Genomic DNA, 21,907 nt, shown 5'->3' with positions numbered 1-21,907 from the left:
TCATGTGACTTCAGCACAACTGTACTTATCATTACATAATGCTAATCGGCTTGTTAGACAATTTTAATCTCAGTAAAACGTCCTGATAACTTTGAAATGTTAGCTCGATACTAAACCCACATCCAACTTTGCAAATGATTTGTAGCTTTGTATATTTGTGCTTTTAAATATAAAATGTCTAACATGAACCTTGGAATTGCATCCATGAATATGTTAATTAGACATGATGTAAATGTGACTACTATCAGGCATTTTACGTTATTATGTTATTACGTTATTACGACACTACAATAATTAATACTGCGTAATCACTCGTAACACGACACGTATCTCAATGCAAAACAGTAACGCCACATTTAAAATAACCTAAGGGTTTAATTACATTTATTTTAGTGTATAAAGGCAACAATTGGTAGCTGTTTGGTAGCTTTTTCTGAGAGTTGGTCGGTTATACACGTAGTGACCCCAGCCACATTGTTTAACTGACACTAACCCAGAGTAAAAGATTAGTACACTATATTGTACAAAAGGATTTTGTGAATCCCCATGCTCCATGCTAGTCAAGCTAACGTTAGTTCAGAGTCTGTAATCACAGTGAACACTACACCGAGCTGTCTGAACCTGCTTAATCAGCACGGGTTTGAGGCTCTAATTCAGAAGGAAAGGGCACTGAGCGAGACTGAACCCTGAGAGTTTCACCTGCAGAGCTGCACTGAGCTAGTCGAGGCAGCTGCCTAATCTCAGCCCGAAGGCTCTGACTTTATGAGGGAGAAACTGTTGTGAGTAAGTAAGAAGGTAATTAGCAGGCCTGCAGCAAAGGAGATTCTGGTGCTTCTTCTGCATGAAGGAACAGGAGCTCAGCCTGCTAATGAAGGGAGGAGCGAGACTCCAGATGCTCAGTCACTTCTAGCGGAATGTTAATTAAAGCGTTAAACGAGGAATGCTAACATGTTGAGGACGAACAACGCATGGGTGGAGCCCTGAACATCAGCAATGTAGTCATATATGTATATATGGGTTAAAAGAATCAGGAAATAACTTTTTAAATAAAAATATGCATTCAGTCTCCGAACTTCTACAACACACCCTGACTGTCATGCACACACACCTGGAAGGTACGGAGCCATTCCTGTAAGCCTGTCGGAGGCTGGATGGAGGTGATGCGGCGTCTCTGCTGTCCCTGTCCATTAGCAGCTCTCAAGTCGCCAAATGTAGTGGGAGTGGATGGATACGGGACCAAACCCGTCGGACTGAACGACAGAGAAACAGCCAGAATGTTAACTTCAATAAAGACACTGATACTGTTGTTAATAAAGGCAGATTACAGAGACAGCTTTTAATGAATTCAGAGCAGAATTTTTACAGCAGGTAAAGTATATAGGGTTTTGTAGGATTTGTGTTTGGGTTAGTAGATTTCCTTCCCCACTCAGCCCTGCTTAGTTTGTTCCTCTCATGATTTTTTTCTCCCAGCGATTTTCTTCCTAATTTAGTCTTGGCCAATTCCTACTCACCAGTCAGGTCTCCCCTACTATACGACAGCTGTCAATCCAGGAGGGTGAAGGATATGAGATATGTGAAGCCAGCCACATGCAAACTGTTCAAACTGTGGCTCATTCTGCATCACACACTCAGAGAAAAGCACTATCAGCCCTCTTCTGCATACATGAGCTCAAAGACACCCATGATTGGGTAGTGTCGCTGTGCTTGACGGAGAGAAAGAGTAAGAGAGCACGGCCAATTTAGCTTTCTTGGAATCATGGGAACGGACGGCTGTGGCATTGTTGGCAATCAAACTCAGTACTGTCATGATTTTAAACATCAGGGTCAAGATTGTAAGCACCTTACTTTAATTTGCGGCTAAAAAAAACAGACATGCAAGTGATAAGCACTCATATATGAACTAGAACTGACTAGTAATCTAAGTATAGACATCTAAAACTGATAAAATAAATAAATAAATAAAATTACAATTCAAAACACAAATTTGTTCAGGCTACTGTTACATGACAATGTTCCTTCTAGGATGGTTTACAATTCTAACTTTCTGAAGAGGTTCTTCTTGGAACCTTCTCTAAATGGGCAGTTCTCTTGTGTAGGGTTCTACATAGAAACCCGAGGAGGAAAAATCAGTGGAAAAAAATCATAGATACGACCTCTTTTCTCCCTAAGTATAGCACCAGCCTGAATGAGGGGAAACCTGACATCTGAATCTTCTACAAATTCATTTTTAAGCTATTTTTATAGATGATCTTAATGTTATGAAAAAAGATCTAATGCTATTTTAAGCAGGAAAGGAAAAAAAAAACCAGCAGAATAAATGGATAGAAACTGCAGTGAGGATGTTTAACCACTTCCACGACCCAAGGGCCAAAATGCTCCACGGCAAGAATTGAACATGGCGTTGATGTATCACTGAAAATTCTGCAATCATGCAAATCATGAGAGGACCTCAAATTTTAAATGCAGGGCAGATTTTTTTTTTTTATTATTTTTTTATACAGCAGCACTTGGGATTATTTGGGGAAAAATATTTATATATTAACACTGATCCCAGCATTCCAGCATTTTATTATTATTATTTATTTATTTTATTATTTTCTTTAAAAGTTATTTCGGATTGTTACCTCGGACAGGGCTTTTTGCCTGAAGGGAACGGCCGAACTTCGGGTCCATGATCCAACTTCCTCTTCATCTGTAACACAACGCAAAAGAAAACGTTAAGGGTTTTTTTTTTTTTTTCGTTTTTGTTTTTTTCAAGCACAAAACAATTTTAATCACAGAGCAAGAGCAACTTGTGATCACACATACGGTCATTAGTGCAGTTAGTAATAACAGGGAGTGACAAATGAGAGACCGTGAAAGGCTTTTAAAGCTTTTCTGGAACATAGTTTAGCTCGCTGGAAAATAGCTAAGTGATTTAGGCTGTTGGTAATAACGGTCTGCGTCTAACAGTTAAAGCAATTTCTGTCATGTCTCCATCAGGGAGACGTTTATAATAATAATATAACGTATATAATAATAATAATAAGTTATATAGTAATATAATAATGATACAGCAGCTTATCAAAGTCCACTGCGCCACAAAATGATACAAGCAAACCAGAAACAGGCAGAAAGGAAGGGTTTCCTAGACAGCTGATTATTTACCAATGAGTATCTAAGCTAAAATACAAAAAATATCAGCAAATAAATAAAATACACAAAATACCAACGTTCTAACGCCTAACATGCATTCTCCATTAAAAACCAACATTCTTCACTTAAAACCAATATTTATTTATTTAAAAAAATTAGAACCCATCAAAGTTCATGGACATTCCTCCCTAAAAAGCATTCACCAAAACACAAACTTTCACTAGAGTCTTAAATCAATGTTTAGCCAACAAATGCCAACATTCACCATTGTTTTCTATTTTTTTTTTTAAAGCTGATTAAAGCCCAGCAACAACAACAAAAAAAATCATTCAAAAAAATCATTCAAAATCCACCAACATGTTCTACTAAAAAACAACAACCAACAAACCAAAATCAAATTCTCCAATAAACACAAACTTTCTGCACTAAAATACACCAACGTGCTGTCATCAAACACCAACAGGCATCAACATCCTCCATTAAAAACCAAAACAGTCCATTAAAAACCAACATTCTCACCAACATTCTCCATTACAAAATTAAATCAGCCATTAAAAACCAACATTCTCTATTAAAAACTAGCATTAACACCAATATTCTTCATTAACAGCCAACATTCTCCTGTAAACAACATTCTCCACTAAAACCCAACTTTTCACTACTATTCTCCATTAAACAACAACATTCTCCATTAAAACCCAACATTCTCCACTAAAACCCAACTTTTCACTACTATTCTCCATTAAACAACAACATTCTCCATTAAAACCCAACATTCTCCACTAAAACCCAACTTTTCACTACTATTCTCCATTAAACAACAACATTCTCCATTAGAACCCAACATTCTCCATTAAAACCCAACGTTTCACTACTATTCTCCATTAGAACCCAACATTCTCCACTAAAACCCAACTTTTCACTACTATTCTCCATTAAACAACATTCTCCACTAAAACCCAACCTTTCACTACTATTCTCCATTAAACAACAACATTCTCCATTAGAACCCAACATTCTCCATTAAAACCCAACTTTTCACTACTATTCTCCATTAAACAACATTCTCCACTAAAACCCAACCTTTCACTACTATTCTCCATTAAACAACAACATTCTCCATTAAAATCCAACATTCTCCACAAAAACCCAATTTTTCACTACTATTCTCCATTAAAACCCAACATTCTCCACAAAAACCCAATGTTTCACTACTATTCTCCATTAAACAACATTCTCCATTAAAACCCAACGTTTCACTACTATTCTCCATTAGAACCCAACATTCTCCATTAAAATCCAACATTCTCCACAAAAACCCAATGTTTCACTAATATTCTCCACTAAACAACAACATTCTCCACTAAAAAACAACATTCTCCATTAAACCCACTCAAAAGTCTTCAACAAAAATCAAACATTTACTATCAAATACCATCATTTTAATGTGCTTTGGCTTTATAATGCTCAGAGCCAAACTGCAGACCCAAATGAACCAGTATAAAGTAGAAAAATCAAAAAACTTCCGAGAGCTCACAACTACAAGGCAGTGTAAGTTCATCTTGCTACAATGGATTTCGTGTGTCCTAGAGTTTGTGCTTAAAATAGCTGACAGTCTTGTAAGAACACTAACTAGCCATGAACTTGGGTTTGGGGCGAAGCCGTAGAGCAGGTGGAGAAGACACTGCTAATTACATGGAAGATTTAAATGTTCAAGTTGGTCAGGCCAGTAGACTTTCAAAAGGCTTGGTGTGGTGTACAGTACAGACCGAACACACACACACACACACACACACACACACACACACACACACACACACACACACGATCTAGTACTAGTAAAGGGCAAGATGAGAAATGGCTGCTCCATTGGCGTGAAAGGTTGATTTATATCGGCTCTAAAAGAAAAATAGAGCAGCCCTATTCTTTAGTGGCCTCTTTCTTCACCATCCCATCTCTTTCACACATGAACACACACAAATGAACACACACACATATATACAGACACTACACGCACAGATGGCCCTCTTTCTGGCGAATAGTTGGTGCCTGGCTACGGAGCATCTTGTCCCTAAAACAAAGGTTCAGTGTCCTCAGCACAAGTGAACTCATTTGAATAAAAACTATTTTTAGTTGTGCACAGTGTTTTAAACGGATCAGAACACACACATACACACACACACACACACTGAGACACTCTCTCACACACACACTCGAACACACACACACACACACACACACAATGGTGACTCTTTGTGCATTGTATGTGGTAAAAGATGTTTAGAGGAAAAAATAGTTAAGCAGGAGTAAGCAATGGCTAATTCACACACACAGACAGACACACACTCACTCAGACACACACACTCACTCAGACACACACACTCACAGACACACACACTCACAGACACACACACTCACAGACACACACACTCACAGACACACACACACACTCACTGTTCAGTAATGTGGCATTTGTTTATGTCAAAAATACAACCCTGATAAATTATAAAATGGTAAAAAAAAAGTCTCTAATGGCCTTTATTATAATTATTATTATTATAGTTGTTAATGTTCTGTGTGAAGTTTTCTGCAGTTTTTTCCTCTCTTCTTTCTTCTTCGTTATTTTCTGTACTCTCTTTCCTCTGTTCTTCATTTCCTGCCATTTCTCTTCTTTATCTCGCTCTGTTTACTGCTACGTCCCTCTTTCTCTATTAAATCTTTCTTTCTTTGACTTCCATTTTTTCCCTTTGATTCAGTCTTTCATTGTCTTTTTTCTTTCATTGTCTCTTTCATTGTCTTCTTTCAGTTTCAATCTTATTATTATTATTAACATTATTATTAATATTGTACATACTGTAAATCTATGAGTTAATATGAGACTCCATGAGAAAAGATGAGAATCAATCAGGGTTTATATGAAGCTTTGGGATCCTTAGATGATGTCTGGATTATATTAAAAAAGATTTTCTTGTTTAAGCTAGAAGCAAAGGTGCACACACACACACACACACACACACACACACACACAGACACACACAGACACACACAGACACACACACACACACAGACACATACACCCCAAGTGTGCACACAGTCCTAAACATTCTTTTTGTCTGTTTGTTTAACAGGACGGTTTGGAGCACTGAACGCACAGTTTGTACTCAGAGGTGACATCATATACAGTGTGTGTGTGTGTGTGTGTGTGTGTGTGTGTGTGTGAGTGAATGAGATTAGATAGTTAAAGCATGGCATGTTGGATCAGGCCTGCAGGTTCCAGTGTGCAGAAGTCTCTTTTTTTCAGAATTTTCTGAAACGTTATGGTCTGATATCATTCACGTGTTTATGATATTTATGATATTGTTTATCACTTATTTAGTTGTTTATTGTATAAACTCATCTACTTTACACAGAACAGATCATTTTTCATGTTTTTTGGATTGGAGTTTTGATTCTATGATCAGTTGTAGATTTTAATTGACGATTTTTAAAACCCATCTTAATGTAAGTATGCATAACGAATCTTCCGGAATAATTACATGGTTCTGATTTTTAATTTTATGACCGGCTGTGTGCTTCAATTCCTTCCTGTGTGAGACTGCTTATTTTATTTTATGCATGCTTTGTTGAACCGTACTGGATTGTTTTATTCATTTACTATTTCCGTGTCTAATCTGCTGCTGTTGGTTTAATTTCCTTGTTATTTTTTATTGCTTTGTTGTCAATATGCAGGGCTCCTCTGAAAACGACACACCAGGCTCAGTGGGGATTCCCTGCTCAATAATAAATACCTGAAATGAAACTCAGGGTGTGTGTGCGTGTGTGTGTGTGAGAGAGAGTGTGTGTGTAGGGCTCCCTAACCACTGCGACAGCCTTTAATTTCAGTCAGAAGAGCTATAACACAGCTCTCATTTCTACTAACACTGATGTAACAGATCATTTCAAGATTCAAGATCTTTCAGCATTCAGAGCTCCTAGTACAACTTACACCTACTAATACTGTTACTACTAAATAATAATCATACTACTATTATTACTAATAATAATCATACTACTACCATTACTACTAATAATCATACTATTACTACTATTACTAATCATACTACTATTATTAATAATCATACTACTACTATTGTTACTATTAATACTCATTCTACTACCATTACTACTAATAATAATCATACTGCTACTATTACTACTAATAATCATACTACCATTACTAATAATCATACTACTACTATTACTATCAATACTCATTCTACTACCATTACTACTAATAATAATCATACTACTACTATTACTACTAATAATCATACTATTACTACCATTACTAATCATACTACTACTATTATTACTATTAATACTCATTCTACTACCATTACTATTCATAATCATACTACTATTATTACTAATAATCATGTTACAGTATCAGTACTATTACTACTACTCCTGCTACTAATACTAATATATTCAACTAACGATACAACTATTACTACTAATAGAACTATTACTACAACAGATAATAATCATACTACTACTATTACTATGATTACTACTAATAATCGTACTACTGTTGTTACTACTACTAAAATAATCATACTATTACTATTACTACTAATACTATGATTACTACTACTGCTAAAATTATAAAATTATACTTTATACTTCGACTACTATTACTACTATTATGATTAGCAACAACTACTACTACTACTTTGATTACTACTAATAATAATTACCATTACCACTACTACTACTAATATTACTAATACTACTAATAATAGTAAACTTTATATACACTAACTTTCACCATGAAAAGGCAGCTAAGTGCTCTACAAATGAAAATGCTATTAAGATGCTTTGTTTTACGATGGTTTGCCAAAATGAACTGCTGCTGCTGCTGGTGTTATGTAAGAAGAAAAGAAGGAAACTCTTCTGAAGGTTTCCAGCTGTTGAACACAGCATTAAACCTGCATTAACCGTGTGGTCACATGAGGGCAGATAACAAATTACATTAGCCTAGATAACAAAATGTAGCCATGGGAACATCAGTCGATAAACACAAACCATTTATCAGGACGAGATTAAACATGTTAGCTAGCGAGGCAGACGTGCTCCACACTGAAGGGAATTATGGGATGTTGGAGAAACAAATGTCCAAAAATAAGGAACTGTAGAACTTTCCGCATTAACAACATTGTGATACATATCTGAATATTTATCACAATATAGTGATAAATTTGTCTGAATATATTACCAGTGTGTAGGAAGTGGATTCCCCATTGCACCCCCCTCCCCCCCATCAGCTACTGCAGTGCTTGTGTAACTAATTTAAGCAATTTATTAAGAAACAATGAACAATGTTTAAATCACCAAGCATTCAATTAAAAAAACAAACAAAATAACCCATAAGCAACCTTTTTTCCTTCTACTTACTGAGTATTTAACATTCTGCTGTGTTACACTGTGTGTTCATAGCATGTGTGGTGAATTTGCCCCCAAGGGTTGAACAGGTGTGTTTAAGAGTGCATGTGTGTGTGTGTAGGTGTGTGTGTGTGTAGGTGTGATAATCTCCACCTTAAAGGCAACCGAAGACATGTAAAGAACGCAGTGTTTGGAGAACTGTACGAGATCTCATTAGTCGAGCTTCACTGCTTCTTTTGCCACACACACACACACACACACACACACACACACACACACACACACACACGGTTCTGGGATTTCGCTCTCACTTAGACACACAAACACAGTAACACTAAACCCTCACATAAGCGAGCATACATAGACTGAACACAAACCACACACACAAGTGTGTATACACACACACACACACACACACACACACGCGCACGCACACGCACAGTAGAGAATAAAACACAAAGCCGCCCTTTATCTCAAGGTAGCCTACCTAGGGGGCCTCCTCTCAGACAAACTGATATTTGGAAGTGTCCAGATTTACAATATAACACACAGATCTATGAATAGAATCTTTCTATACTTCAGTATGGAACATAAATGTCTACAGGTTTATATTTGTGACTATGTGAAGCTGATTACTTTCTACGGTTGGGCGATATGATATTTAACAAACGTATTATATCATGATATTTCAAAAACAATTATATATGATACGATATAGAGACAAATTTTCCAGCAAAACTGTAGCACTGCATTTCAAAATAAACCTTACATTTTTTTTAAAAAAAGTTTAAAAATTCAAATGGTACAAAATGTTATCAATTCAGCTGCTTGATATTTATTTATTTTGCATGTAAAGTTACAAAAAGATATCGTGATATGTCAGAAAAGCGCATCGTGACATAATTTATCACGGTCTTAAATTTCCCAACAAGCAACTCAAGACTGGTTCAGCATTTAAACACTTTCCGGCCCTGTTTAAGAGGCGCAGTATCACCATCAGATCGATACTGACCTCAACCGCTCAATTAGCAACTGATCCATTTTATCACTTGTTAGCTTCTGTAGCTCGTAGATATGAGATATGACGATATAATATTGATATAGTGATAAATCATGTCACATTACACTTTTCCGATATATCGCAGGTATCCTGATATCTTTTTCTAACTTAAAAACTCAGTGATTACAAATTCTGATTAGAAGCTGATGACGGATGATCAGATTTTGTACTGAACTTTTCAAATGTATACATTTATTTAAAAACTTTTTGTTAAATTAACTTTATTTATTTATTTATTTATTTTTTTTTTTAACCTCTTTCAGTTTGAAGTAATTTATTTTTGTAGACATTCATTTTTTTTTTTAAACCGTTTTGGTGCCATTTGGCTATCAAACCTATACAGAGATATCATGACACATATGTTTAGTAGAAATGTCACTCCAGGTATCGTGATATGATATTTTTGTCGTATCGCTGCACTCCTAGCTCGGGTAGTAAAACTAAAGCGGCGAACTTCAGATGTGAAACGTTTCTCGGCTAGCTGACAAACCGGTATCGGTTTGTGATATGGTATCGATCATTGACTGTAATTAACTTATGAATAAAGATAAAACAAAGTGATGATCTCTAACACTAACACTCACAGCTGCTCACAGTAACCAGCTCATACTAAAATCTACGCCTGTTTCTTTTTTTTTTTTTAATTACAACCTAGCTGAGGTTTTTAATGTAACAATGTTTTTTTTTAACATTAACATGTGCATATTTGCTGTATGTTGAATCAGCATTTCCTCTCTCTTCCCTCTCCACTGTCCTGTAAGCTAAGCGACACGAATCCACCGTGCCTCGACTACTGCATGCAGCGTTCCAAATCTCAAAAGCGCACTCCTCAGCGATTAGGCCCTGGCGCTACAGTCTGGGTGGTATCCATCGTACGGGATGACAATATGTCCGAGTGTGTAATAGAACTCATTCGTTAATCAATATCCGTTCTGTTCTGCTCCAAAACACACACGCACGCACACACGCGCGCGCACGCACACACACACACACACCCTTCAACAGGACGCAGGGATTGAGCATGCTCAACAGGATATCACGCTGTGGTACAGCATGTATTGAACTTATGTCTCTAAGTGTGCACAGATACAATACTCAAGTGTGAGAAATATGTGCTGCAATTCATGTCCTTCTAAACAGAGACGTGTGTGTGTGTGTGTGTGTGTGTGTGCTCCAGTGAGCGCAGGTGCAGTGATGCTGATGGCCAGATGGCTTCAGTAAAGTCAAGAAATATACACACACACACACACACACACACACACACACACACACTCAGCCAGCACACACTGATTTATACACATACACATGAGTGGTTAGAAACCTAAGAGAATGCGCTCTGATGCGGGAACATGTGCGTACTGACGCGCACGCGTGGCGTTACATGACTGTTACGCGCGTCTATAGCGCGTTTATAACGCATGTGTTATAGCTCTATATGTGGCGCTATAGGCTCGACATCGCAGCCACGCCTCAATCAGGATATAAATAGCACCCCATCTTCAAAAAAATATATATATACAAAATAAAAAAATCCGGAGAGCATCCTGAATATTTTCCGCAGTGGCCATAAAATTGCGCGTCGTGCCGCACGCTCCGTAAATCAAACCCGCTCATGGCGCGCTCAAGGGCGGAGGTATAGAGAGAGAGAGAGAGAGAGAGAGAGAGAACACACACACACACACACACACACACACACACACACAGCCGGTACTCACTTTGTAAAAAATCATCTTTAAGGTGCCGTAGAAGCCCATGGCTGCTGGAGATCTGCGCCGGTGCTCAGGCGAGAACACACTCCGCGTTTCCGGTTGTTTTACTGATGTGTGTATTTATAGACTGATTTCTTTGCTACTGCAGCTCGGAGTGTGTGTGTTCAGGTAGACCGAAACCCGTGCGCGATGCGGCGGACATGCTCTCTCTCTCTCCCTCTCTCTCTCTCTCTCTGTGAGCGGTGGAACCGGACACGCTGCAGATCCACGAAATCCAAACGAGAATAAAACGAATCAGAGGAATGAAAGGCAGGGAATAATCCACACGTATCCCGCACACGCACACGCACACACGGCGCGCGACTCACTCAGCCCTCCGTGTACCGTCCACGAAGGGCTGCGATAGAATAAGGAGAAGGAGGAGGAGGAGAAGGAGGAGGAGGAGGAGAGAGAGAGAGAGAGAGAGAGAGAGAGAGGAGGGGTGGGGAGAGAGAGAGAGAGAGAGAGAGAGAGAGAGAGAGGCCCTCTGCCGTCTGACTCGCTTAACCGAGTCGATTCCTGATTCGACTCTTCACGCGTTCTGCGCGAACGCTTTCACGAATCACTTCACTGAGTCGATTCCCGTTTCGATTCGTTCATTCAGCACTCAGTTATTATAGCACTTGTGCTGGCACACGATTCATTTCTTTCCTGCATTATTCTATGAAAGCACTATAATTTTTAATACACTGTTACAGACAGAGATTAGAAATGATTTGTCTGTCATTGTGGTTGGTTCTGAAGAGAAGCGATATTTTTACGCTCCTGCTCCTCTTTATTTGGAAACTGGCTACTCAGAAAGAAAATGGAATATGTGCTCGGTCAGGTTTAAAAGAACATATTAAGTATAGTTTATATGAAAATATGAAGTTTCGCATCAAATCATGATTCCACTGCTTATACTAGACAAGTTTCTATGTACTGGTTTGAATTATGTGGAGTGTGTGTTCAGTTCACGCAGAATGAAGATAAACCAGTTGTACAGTATGGAATCTGGCGAGGATGTGGCCACTGACGGGAACTATAACTACAGTACTAAATGAATGTGTACATTAACAAAGTGTGCTTACTGCAGAATGCCAGTGACGGGGTTCGATCCTCAGTACAGTAGAGAGCGAAGAGCTCGAATTTTACTCAGGACTCAGGGCTAAAGTCAACATTTCATCTGTAAAGTGATGAATTCTGGACAAGCATGTTGGGAAAATGGTTATGTTTAAGCTATACTTCTTTGAAATTGCACTGGAAATGAAAAATAACGTTATTAACCAGTTAATCATTCCTGAATTATTCTACGAAAACAATATCATCTTTTAACGTCATCGTTACAGACAGGAATTAGAAACCTAGAAATTAGAAATTTTTCATTTTGGTTCATTCTGAAGAGAAACAATAGTTTGTTCTCTTTAGCTGGAAATCGGTTATAATGAAATAAAAGAATGATTATTAACGGTCTTTATATATGATAGTGTACTCTACTTATAGGAAGGTATAAATAAAAACTAAACATCCTTCTACTTTGCAGTGGGATTTGTTGCTTGCAGAATCTTACGAAAAATAACTTTTGACAGGGATTTTACTGCCGTCACGAAAAAAAACACAGCTACAGCAGCAATCTAACGCAGTATCTTCCTGTAAAGTGGTGAATTCTGCACAGGCCTGTCGGAAAAATGTTTACGTTCATGCTATATAAAATCGCACTGTAAAGAAGAAAAAAAAAAGAGATTAACCAGTTAAGCACTTTTTAAAAGAACGTTTTCACTCTGGAACACTTCCGATTATGTTCAATGCAAAACTTTGCTCTTTTCATTCCACGTTACGTTTCTAATCTGTGGTGAGAGTGTGTGTTTCTCTGCCACTCACTCAGACCACCCATGTGTCATGAATATTCATAAATCAGATCCCCCGACACTCATTAATATTCACTACTCGACTCACAAAACAACCAGCAAAACAAGCTAAATCTTCATTCCCAGCTGAGGCGTTTTTTTTTTTTTTTTTTTTTCCCCAGAGGATGCTACAGTTTACGTTCAGACGCTGATTTAATTGTCGGATTCGTGGGTCAGCGAGGTAATGTTAGCTTACGTGGGTAAATTAGCTAGCTAATAACCTGTTCAGCGCAGGGAGAAGCCATTCTGCATGTCGACACACGTAGTACTTTATAATGAGTGGTTTGTAAACTGCTGATCCAAACCTAAGCAGGTCCATGGAATATTAAGCCCTGAAACTCCCGGGATGTCAGTGGGTCCGGAATAAAGTTACTTAATAACGTACACTGTTGTGTAATTATTGGGTATAGCTGTTAATAACTGTAGAGCATGTTGTGTGTCTGCTAAACCCTTCTCACTGGAATGTGTAACGTCGTACCTCAGCATTAATCAGTTTTTCGGAAGGCTTAGACATTATCACTAATAATCACATTAGCTATGGCCATCACACATGACATTGTCCATGCTGGAAACACACACTGCAATCTGCCATACACACACCACACACACACACCACACACACACCACACAGCCATCCTCCTCCTCCTCCTCCTCCTCCTCCTCTCAGAGTTATTCCCCATGACTGAACACGGGGTATTTCTCACCCCCTGGACCTCTCTGTCCGTCTGTCTGTGTGCTTTATCATCAGAAATCACACACACACACACACACACACACAGCAGCTATCAGACTGAATTACTCACAGTTATTGTAACTCTGTAAATGCACAGATATGTTTGTGACACACGTGTACGAGGATTAAACAGTTTGTAAGGTGCAGGATAAGCGCTGACACGGTGCACGCTCCTCCACGCTCTCAAAGTTGTGTGTAACATGAGCTTCGCAAAGCCAGTGTGAAAATGATCAACTCTCTGCATGTAGAGCGTTTACTGAAGCAACACTCAGAGTTCGAGCTGAGCACAAACATCACTTATTACTGAACTCCCACTTATACACTGAAGCAGAAACGAATTTATACTGCGCTCAAAAAAGGTCCAGGTTAGTACCTTCAAACCCCATGTCAAAACGTTAGGAGGGAAAGATGAAGGAATGAAAAGAAAGAAAGAAAATAAAGGAAAATGATATAATGAACAAAGAAAAAAGAAAGAAAGAAAAAGAAATGAACGGAATGAAACAAAAGAAAGAAATGCAGAAAAAAGAGTGAAAACAAAAAAAAGCAACATAAAGAGAAAGAACGATAAGGAAGTAACAACGAAGTGAAAGAAAGAAAGAAAATGAAAAAAGAGAAGTAAAAAACCCAAGAAAAATAATGAAGTTATATAATGATGCAACAGAAAGAAAGAAATATTGATGAATATTTCATTGATGAAAATTGATGAATATTTCATTGATGAAAATAAATTTGCATGTAAAATTCTAGGCGATTATGTTTAAACGCGTTGAAAGGTATGAACGAGAAGGTAAACTGATTATAAGGAGTGTGTTAGGATTCTGAGTGTAATCAAAGCTGCTGTAAAGGCCGTTATGACATCATCAGCTGGCGGTCAGAACTGTGGACCTTAGAGAGAAAGTTGAACACTGATGTGAATCTGAGGTCGCTGTCTCACTGTGACTCAACACTAATACCACACTTCACTTCACTCACAGGGTTAATAAACATAGTAATACATAAGAAAACTCTCTATCCAGTCTCTCTCTCTCTATCCAGTCTCTCTCCCTCTCTCTCTCAATCCAGTCTCTCTCCCTCTCTCTCTCTCTCTATCCAGTCTCCCTCCCCTCAGTCCAGTCTCTCTCTCTCTCCCTCTCAGTCCAGTCTCTCTCTCCCTCTCTCTCTATCCAGTCTCTATCCCTCTCTCTCTCAATCCAGTCTCCCTCTCTCTCTATCCAGTCTCTCTCTCTCTCTCCCTCTGTCCAGTCTCTCTCTCTCTCTATCCATTCTCTCTCCCTCTCTCAATCCAGTCTCTCTCTATCTATCCAGTCTCCCTCCCCTCAGTCCAGTCTCTTTCTCTCTCTCCCTCAGTCCAGTCTCTCTCTCTCTCCCTCTCAGTCCAGTCTCTCTCTCCCTCTGTCTCTCTCCCTCAGTCCAGTCTCTATCTCCCTCTGTCTCTCTCCCTCAGTCCAGTCTCTCTCTCCCTCTGTCTCTCTCCCTTTCAGTCCAGTCTCTCTCTCTCTCCCTCTCTCAATCCAGTCTCTCTCCCCTCAGTCCAGTCTCTCTCTCCCTCTCTCTCTCAGTCCAGTCTCTCTCTTTCTCTCTCTATCCAGTCTCCCTCCCCTCAGTCCAGTCTCTCTCTCTCTGTCCAGTCTCTCTCTCTCTCTCTCTCTCAGTCCAGTCTCTCTCTCTCTCTCTCAGTCCAGTCTCTCTCTCTATCCAGTCTCCCTCCCCTCAGTCCAGTCTCTCTCTCTCTCTCCCTTTCAGTCCAGTCTCTCTCTCTCTATCCAGTCTCCCTCCCCTCAGTCCAGTCTCTCTCTCTCTCTCTCCCTCCCTCTCAGTCCAGTCTCTCCCTCCCTCTCAGTCCAGTCTCTCTCTCTCTCTCTCAGTCCAGTCTCTCTCCCCTCAGTGCAGGCTCTCTCTCTCACTCTCTCTCTATCCAGTCTCCCTCCCCTCAGTCCAGTCTCTCTCTCCCTCTCTCTCTCAGTCCAGTCTCCCTCCCCTCAGTCCAGTCTCTCTCTCTCTCTGTCCAGTCTCTCTCTCTCTCTCTCAGTCCAGTCTCTCTCTCTCTCTCTGTCCAGTCTCTCTCTCTCTCTCTCAGTCCAGTCTCTCTCTCTCTCTCTCTCAGTCCAGTCTCTCTCTCTATCCAGTCTCCCTCCCCTCAGTCCAGTCTCTCTCTCTCTCTCCCTCCCTCTCAGTCCAGTCTCTCCCTCCCTCTCAGTCCAGTCTCTCTCTCTCTCTCTCAGTCCAGTCTCTCTCCCCTCAGTGCAGGCTCTCTCTCTCACTCTCTCTCTATCCAGTCTCCCTCCCCTCAGTCCAGTCTCTCTCTCTCTCTGTCCAGTCTCCCTCCCCTCAGTCCAGTCTCTCTCTCTCTCTCTCTATCCAGTCTCTCTCCCCTCAGTCCAGGCATTTGAACTCATCACGTTCATGTCTTGCTACTCAGTCACTCTATTTCTACTTTCCCTATTTTTATTTTTTATTTCGAGTCACAGCACACTTCACTGTCTGAGCTGATCATTCAGGCAGTGCCAAGTCTTCCTTGAGAACCACCTGCTTTTGGGGAAAAAGTGTGTGTGTGTGTGTGTGTGTGTGTGTGTTCAGACCGTGCAGACGGGACGTTTCTCACATGCCTTGCATTCCAATCCACTGTGTAAAGTTTAGCCAGGGTTTTTGTCCTCAGAGGCGAGAGAAAAGGCTCCATACACACACACACATACACACAAACTCCCACAGGGCCCCCCTGACCCATACACCAACATTCGTTTAGCCGTTGCCATAGTGATGGATGCAGGGGAAAGAATAACAGAAAAAGACCAGAACAGACTATAGACATTTCTCAAAAATTTAATTAACATTCTTTTTTCTTTACTACACAAAACCTCATTAAACCTTCAGTCTTCAAACACACATCAGTTTAATTGGGAGTAGTGACAACTGTTTACTTACACACACACACACACACACGCTGTTAGAATGAACAGGACAGTCTCCTGTAACTGTAAAGATAACTGAAGAAACAATAGTGAGTGCTCGATAATATTTACAGATTTAAAGATAAAATCTAACATTTGAACGTTTAATATTTCATGTTGTAATTTTAAGTTCTTAACACGAGTTTATCACAACAAGCATTTCCTAAATATTCTGGCAAAATGACCCTTTATTCGCTTGCTGAATATTGTTAATGCTTTTTCCATGGTTTTTTGTGTCAGTTAAAACATGTAACTAGTGCTCTAGTGGCTGCATTGTGCATTATTTTATACCCTAGATAGATCATGATGATTCAACCAGGCTTGCACCAAAACACACCAAAGTAGTTATCCAGTACTCAGCTATTTAGATAAAATGCCACAGAAGTCTGTGTTGTTGCACAAAAAGACTCATGAACAGCTTTTTCCTTCAGCTGTACTAACGCTAAACCTAGCTTCTGAGCGCTAACTGCCAGGCTCCACCTAATGACTAAACATTAGCATTAGACATCTGCATTTTTATCCACTGTATGTATCCACTGTATCATACTGCATGCATCATGCTGCTTACCTCATCCTGTATACTGTTTCTCTCAACTAACTGCACTATAATTCTTTTTTTTTTTTTTATTGGATTACTGGTATGCATCAAACTGTTTACCTTCACCTGTACACTGTTAACTTATTGCACCATAACCCTGTTACCTCATTTTAACTTATTTGCTATTTGCACTACTGGCTGGATGCTAACTGCATTCCGTTGTCTCTGTACTCGTACTCTGACAATGACAATAAAGTTGAACCTAACCTAACCTAAAACAGCTTTGCTACTGGGTAACAACACAAATTCCACAAAAACGACAAACCACCTGACTATCGATCAATGAGGAAAAACTCGAAAAAATGAAACATGAATACATTTTCCTCTTATACTATTATCTTGGACTCCCTCTCACCTGATTGGCTGCTGGCTCCTGCCTGTCACAGTGTATCCAGACTTCTTTCATGCCTGAAGACGTATCCGAGCTGGTATATAATGGAGTATGTGTATCTGACTGAACCAGCAATATTAGATTTCAGATTATTTTTCCCTCGCTGACTCAATAAAACAGTACCTTTCCTTGTTGCTTTTTCATCTCTAGTCTGCATCTTTTGCTTGTAAATGTACATAAAGTGTACCTTAAATACTACTACTACTACTAATAAATAATTTAAGGTACATATTTGGAAGTTAGGAACACTTTACTTGTAATAAATCATAATTAAAGCTACCGTATGCACCTTCCCACATACCACAAGCTGTACTCTTGATCGCACCAGTGACAAGGAGGAGCAGAGTTTGGTACCTTTATTTCTTTATTTCTTAGAAGACGTATTTCAGACACACCCATTGTAGCCTGTTAGGTATAAATTACCCACAACGCATAGCGACGCATGATAGTGGTTTGGAGTTTGGAACAGAGCCACAGTGGGCTGATGGTGAGGTGTTTGTGATTGTGTTTATGTGGTCTACATAATAAATAGGGAGTGTCGTTTGGGACACAACCACAATGGACTGATGAGTTATGGAGATGTTGGTTTGGTGCATTAGGGCTGTAGAGAGACAGAGAGAGAGAGACAGAGACAGACTGTGTGTGTGTGTGTGTGTGTGTGTGTGTGTGTGTGTGTGTGGCCTGAAGGTCTGCACGCCTCAACACGCTGCTGGAATATACACAGTGTCTGTGTGTGTGTGTGTGTGTGTGTGTGTGTGTCTTCTGTATTGTCGTAGCCCCAGGGTTGCATGTGGAGAGCTTATTTAAGCTCCTTTACCTGTTAGCTCATGAATCAGAAACACTGTACAGCCAACACACTGCTGCTCTCTCACACTTCTACTGAAACATTTACACACACACACACACACTCAAACACACACACACTCACACACACACACACTCACACACACACACACACAAGAATTTCAGTAAAAGCTACTCTGTGGCTATTTTTATATCTATAAACTTTATAAACTGTTTCAGTGGGAATTAAAGTGTGAAAATTTCTCTCTGAACTTCACTGACGTAATGTTTTAAAACTGAAATTCTAACTGCCAGCTGATGATGTCATAACGGCCTTTACAGCAGCTGACCAATCAGCAGCTTCGCTTACACTCACACTCATTATAATTACACACTCAGTACATGCTCTTCTCTTTCTTTCTCTATCTTTTTCTCCTTTTTTCATTCTTTCCTCTTTTTTCCTTTCTTTCCCTCCTTCCCCTTTCATTCTTTTTTCCTGTTTTTTTTTTCCTTTCCCCCCCCTTTCTTTCTTTCTTTCTTTCTTCCCCCCCCTTCCTTCATTCCTTCCTTCACTATCTCAAGATCTTTTTCATTCTGCCTTTCAAAACTTTCTTCCATGCACACCATCTTTAATTTTTAATTTATTTATTTTATTTTTTTTTTACAATTTTGTCTCTTCAAACTTGGCCTTTCTGCATTATCAGACTAAATTCTTTATTTATTCATTCTTTCATTCTATTTATCCGTCTCAGAGAGAAAGTGACACAGTATTCCTTTTTATACTGATTTCATTCCTTTTTACGTTCATTTCATTCCTTTTAATTCCTCCCTTTCAGTATTATCCTTCAGGAAATGCCCAGGCCCATCTTACTCTTCTTCATTTCTAACATCTAATTCATTTCTAATCGAATGGATTCAACTGAAAGGATCCCCACTACACACACAAGCACACACACACACACACACACGCACGCACGCACACACGCACGCACGCACGCAGTGGATAATACAGTGATACTATAAATTAAATTGGGCTGTAAATTACAGCAGCTAAACTACTTCTGCTTATTTACTGTAATAAGTTTATTGATGAATATGACTGAACGTCTAATTAGCAAACCGATATAAGCTTAATGAAGGTGTTACAGGGACCACACTGTTCTGTACAGTGTCTAACTGCTTAAAAAAAAACAACAGAAGAAGACTGAAAGAGAGTAGAAGAGATGAGTGAAGTGCAGAAAGGAGCACATGTTTTAAAGAGGAAGTGTGAAAGCGCTAAATGACCCAGGAGAGTGATATAAATCAGCTCAGAGGAAGCGGAAACATTAAATTGCCCATCGCTGACCTGAGCGCTCGCAAAGAAATCGAGCACCCCACACACACACACACACACACACACACACACACACACACACACAGAGAACATCAAACGTTAAGGAGCTCGACTCCTGACCTTCAGTAAAGCGACACAAGATGTGCTGCTTCAAAACATGACCTTAAAGGTGGCAAACTCACAGAGGAACACGTCTATGCTGCTTCAGTCTCATCTCAACTTTCAGAGATGAGTGTGTGTGTGTGTGTGTGTGTGTGTTTGTGAGAGAGAGAAATCATCCCTGTCTCTGTTCCCTCTGCCATATTGCTGCATTGTTAGCGGAGCTGAAGCACTGTAATTTTGCGCCTATTTTTATCCGTTACAGGAGCTGCACTGCCTTTTCCTACTGAGTGTGTGGGTGAGTGTGTGTGTGTGTGTGTGTGTGTATGTGTGTGTGTGAGAGAGAGAGTGAGACCCTCTGCAGCTTCTGTACTGTGTACAGTGTGGTGTAGCTGAGGGAGCAGACGGTGTTGGAAAGGTCAGCGTTTAATAAGATGTGTGGTGATGAGAGACGGGACGGGCAGCCATGTTGGAACACTAATGGAGCTTCGGTGGAGAGCACACACACACACACACACACACACACACACACACACACACAGACAGACAGACAGACACACATACGAAGATGCAGAAAGGGGTGCTGGAACAGGAGCTCAGAATAATGTGTCTGTCTCTACCCTTTATTGAAACACAAACAGTTCTTGGAATGAGTTCTTTTCCTGAAAGGCACTGACGCACAAATACACGTGTGTGTGTATAAACATGTTCAGACATGTCCGAGTCATCACCGTCATTCTTTCTGAAGTTCACAGAGTGACTGGTTCAAACCTGATGAGGTTCAACTGTAAAACTAGACGTCACATCGCTGAGCTGTTTTATTCTAGATCAAGACAGTGGACCATTTAGGCTGCCTACATAGTGGACTTTGTTGCTCTGAATTGTCCTGCTTTTGGGGAAAAGCTGCCTATTTGGCCTAAGAGACTGTCTAAGCAGGGGAATTGTCTGTTTGGTTCAGTTTGGCTTCCCTTTGTGGTGAGAGAGCCTAGCTAGGCGGCATTTTTTGGTGCAAATGGTGTTCCATTTGGGGCAACTTTGCCTACTTAGGGGACTTTTTGGTTTGGGTTGTGTTGCCTTTGGAATCAAGCTGCCTAAGTAGGCAGCATTTTTGGTTTGGACTGTGTTTAATTAGGAGAGGAGACCGCCAGCATAGGGGGCTTTTCTTCTAGGTTGTGTTTCCTTTGTGGTGAGGAAGAGAAGTTTTTTTGGGTAGAAATTATTGTGTTCCCTTTTGGGCAAATCTGCCTAATTAGGGTACTTTTTGTTCAGACTGTGTTGCCTCTGGAATGAGGCTTCCTATGTAATGGGCATTTTGCAGTCTGGGTCGTGTTTCCTTTGGACTGAGGCTTCCTAGGTAGGGTACATTTTTCGGGTTGCGTTCCCTTTAGAATTATGCTTTTTTTTGCTTTGGGATGTGTTTCATTTGGGGAGAGGCTGTGTGTTGGTTCAAATTGATTTTTAAATGGGTGTTTATGTTCAGGTTGTGTTTGGGTTTGCTGTAAACTGAGGCTGCCTAGGTAGGGCACATTTTTGCGTTGGAATGTGTTCTTTTTGGGCAAGGCTGCCTACGTAGGGGTCTTTGTTTTGTTTGAATTGCACTCATTTTGGGTGAGGCCGCGTAGGTAGGGGAATTCCGTTGCAGTTGAAGAGAAGCTGCCTAGAATAGAAGACTTACTAGGCAGCGTTTTTGCTTTCTGTAACTGAGTTTATTTTCATAAAAATGTCCATCATATAAACCATGATGTGTTTAGTTTTTCCATTAGGCTCTCCTC

General features: G+C 39.8%; 1 protein-coding gene across 5 annotated transcripts in view; it reads right to left on the bottom strand.

Annotated features, from left to right (window-relative positions):
• The window catches only part of fbxw7 (F-box and WD repeat domain containing 7), a 127,458-nt gene that overhangs the window by 17,225 nt on the left and 88,326 nt on the right, over positions 1 to 21,907 (bottom strand). For 4 of the 5 annotated variants that reach the window (XM_053231130.1, XM_053231129.1, XM_053231131.1 and 1 more), the window contains 2 exons: positions 2,625 to 2,692; positions 1,109 to 1,250 (listed from right to left, as the gene is read on the bottom strand). In XM_053231130.1, coding sequence (XP_053087105.1) covers positions 1,109 to 1,250; positions 2,625 to 2,692 — 210 coding nt within the window. Of the gene's footprint in view, positions 1 to 1,108; positions 1,251 to 2,624; positions 2,693 to 11,331; positions 11,738 to 21,907 lie in introns of those variants that run through there. The other variant, XM_053231134.1, reaches the window with a different exon arrangement.

Source organism: Pangasianodon hypophthalmus, chromosome 28 (assembly GCF_027358585.1).
Source record: "Pangasianodon hypophthalmus isolate fPanHyp1 chromosome 28, fPanHyp1.pri, whole genome shotgun sequence".
Taxonomy (NCBI): domain Eukaryota; kingdom Metazoa; phylum Chordata; class Actinopteri; order Siluriformes; family Pangasiidae; genus Pangasianodon; species Pangasianodon hypophthalmus.
Note: the sequence above shows the minus strand (reverse complement) of the source record. Positions and strands in the feature narration are given on the sequence as shown.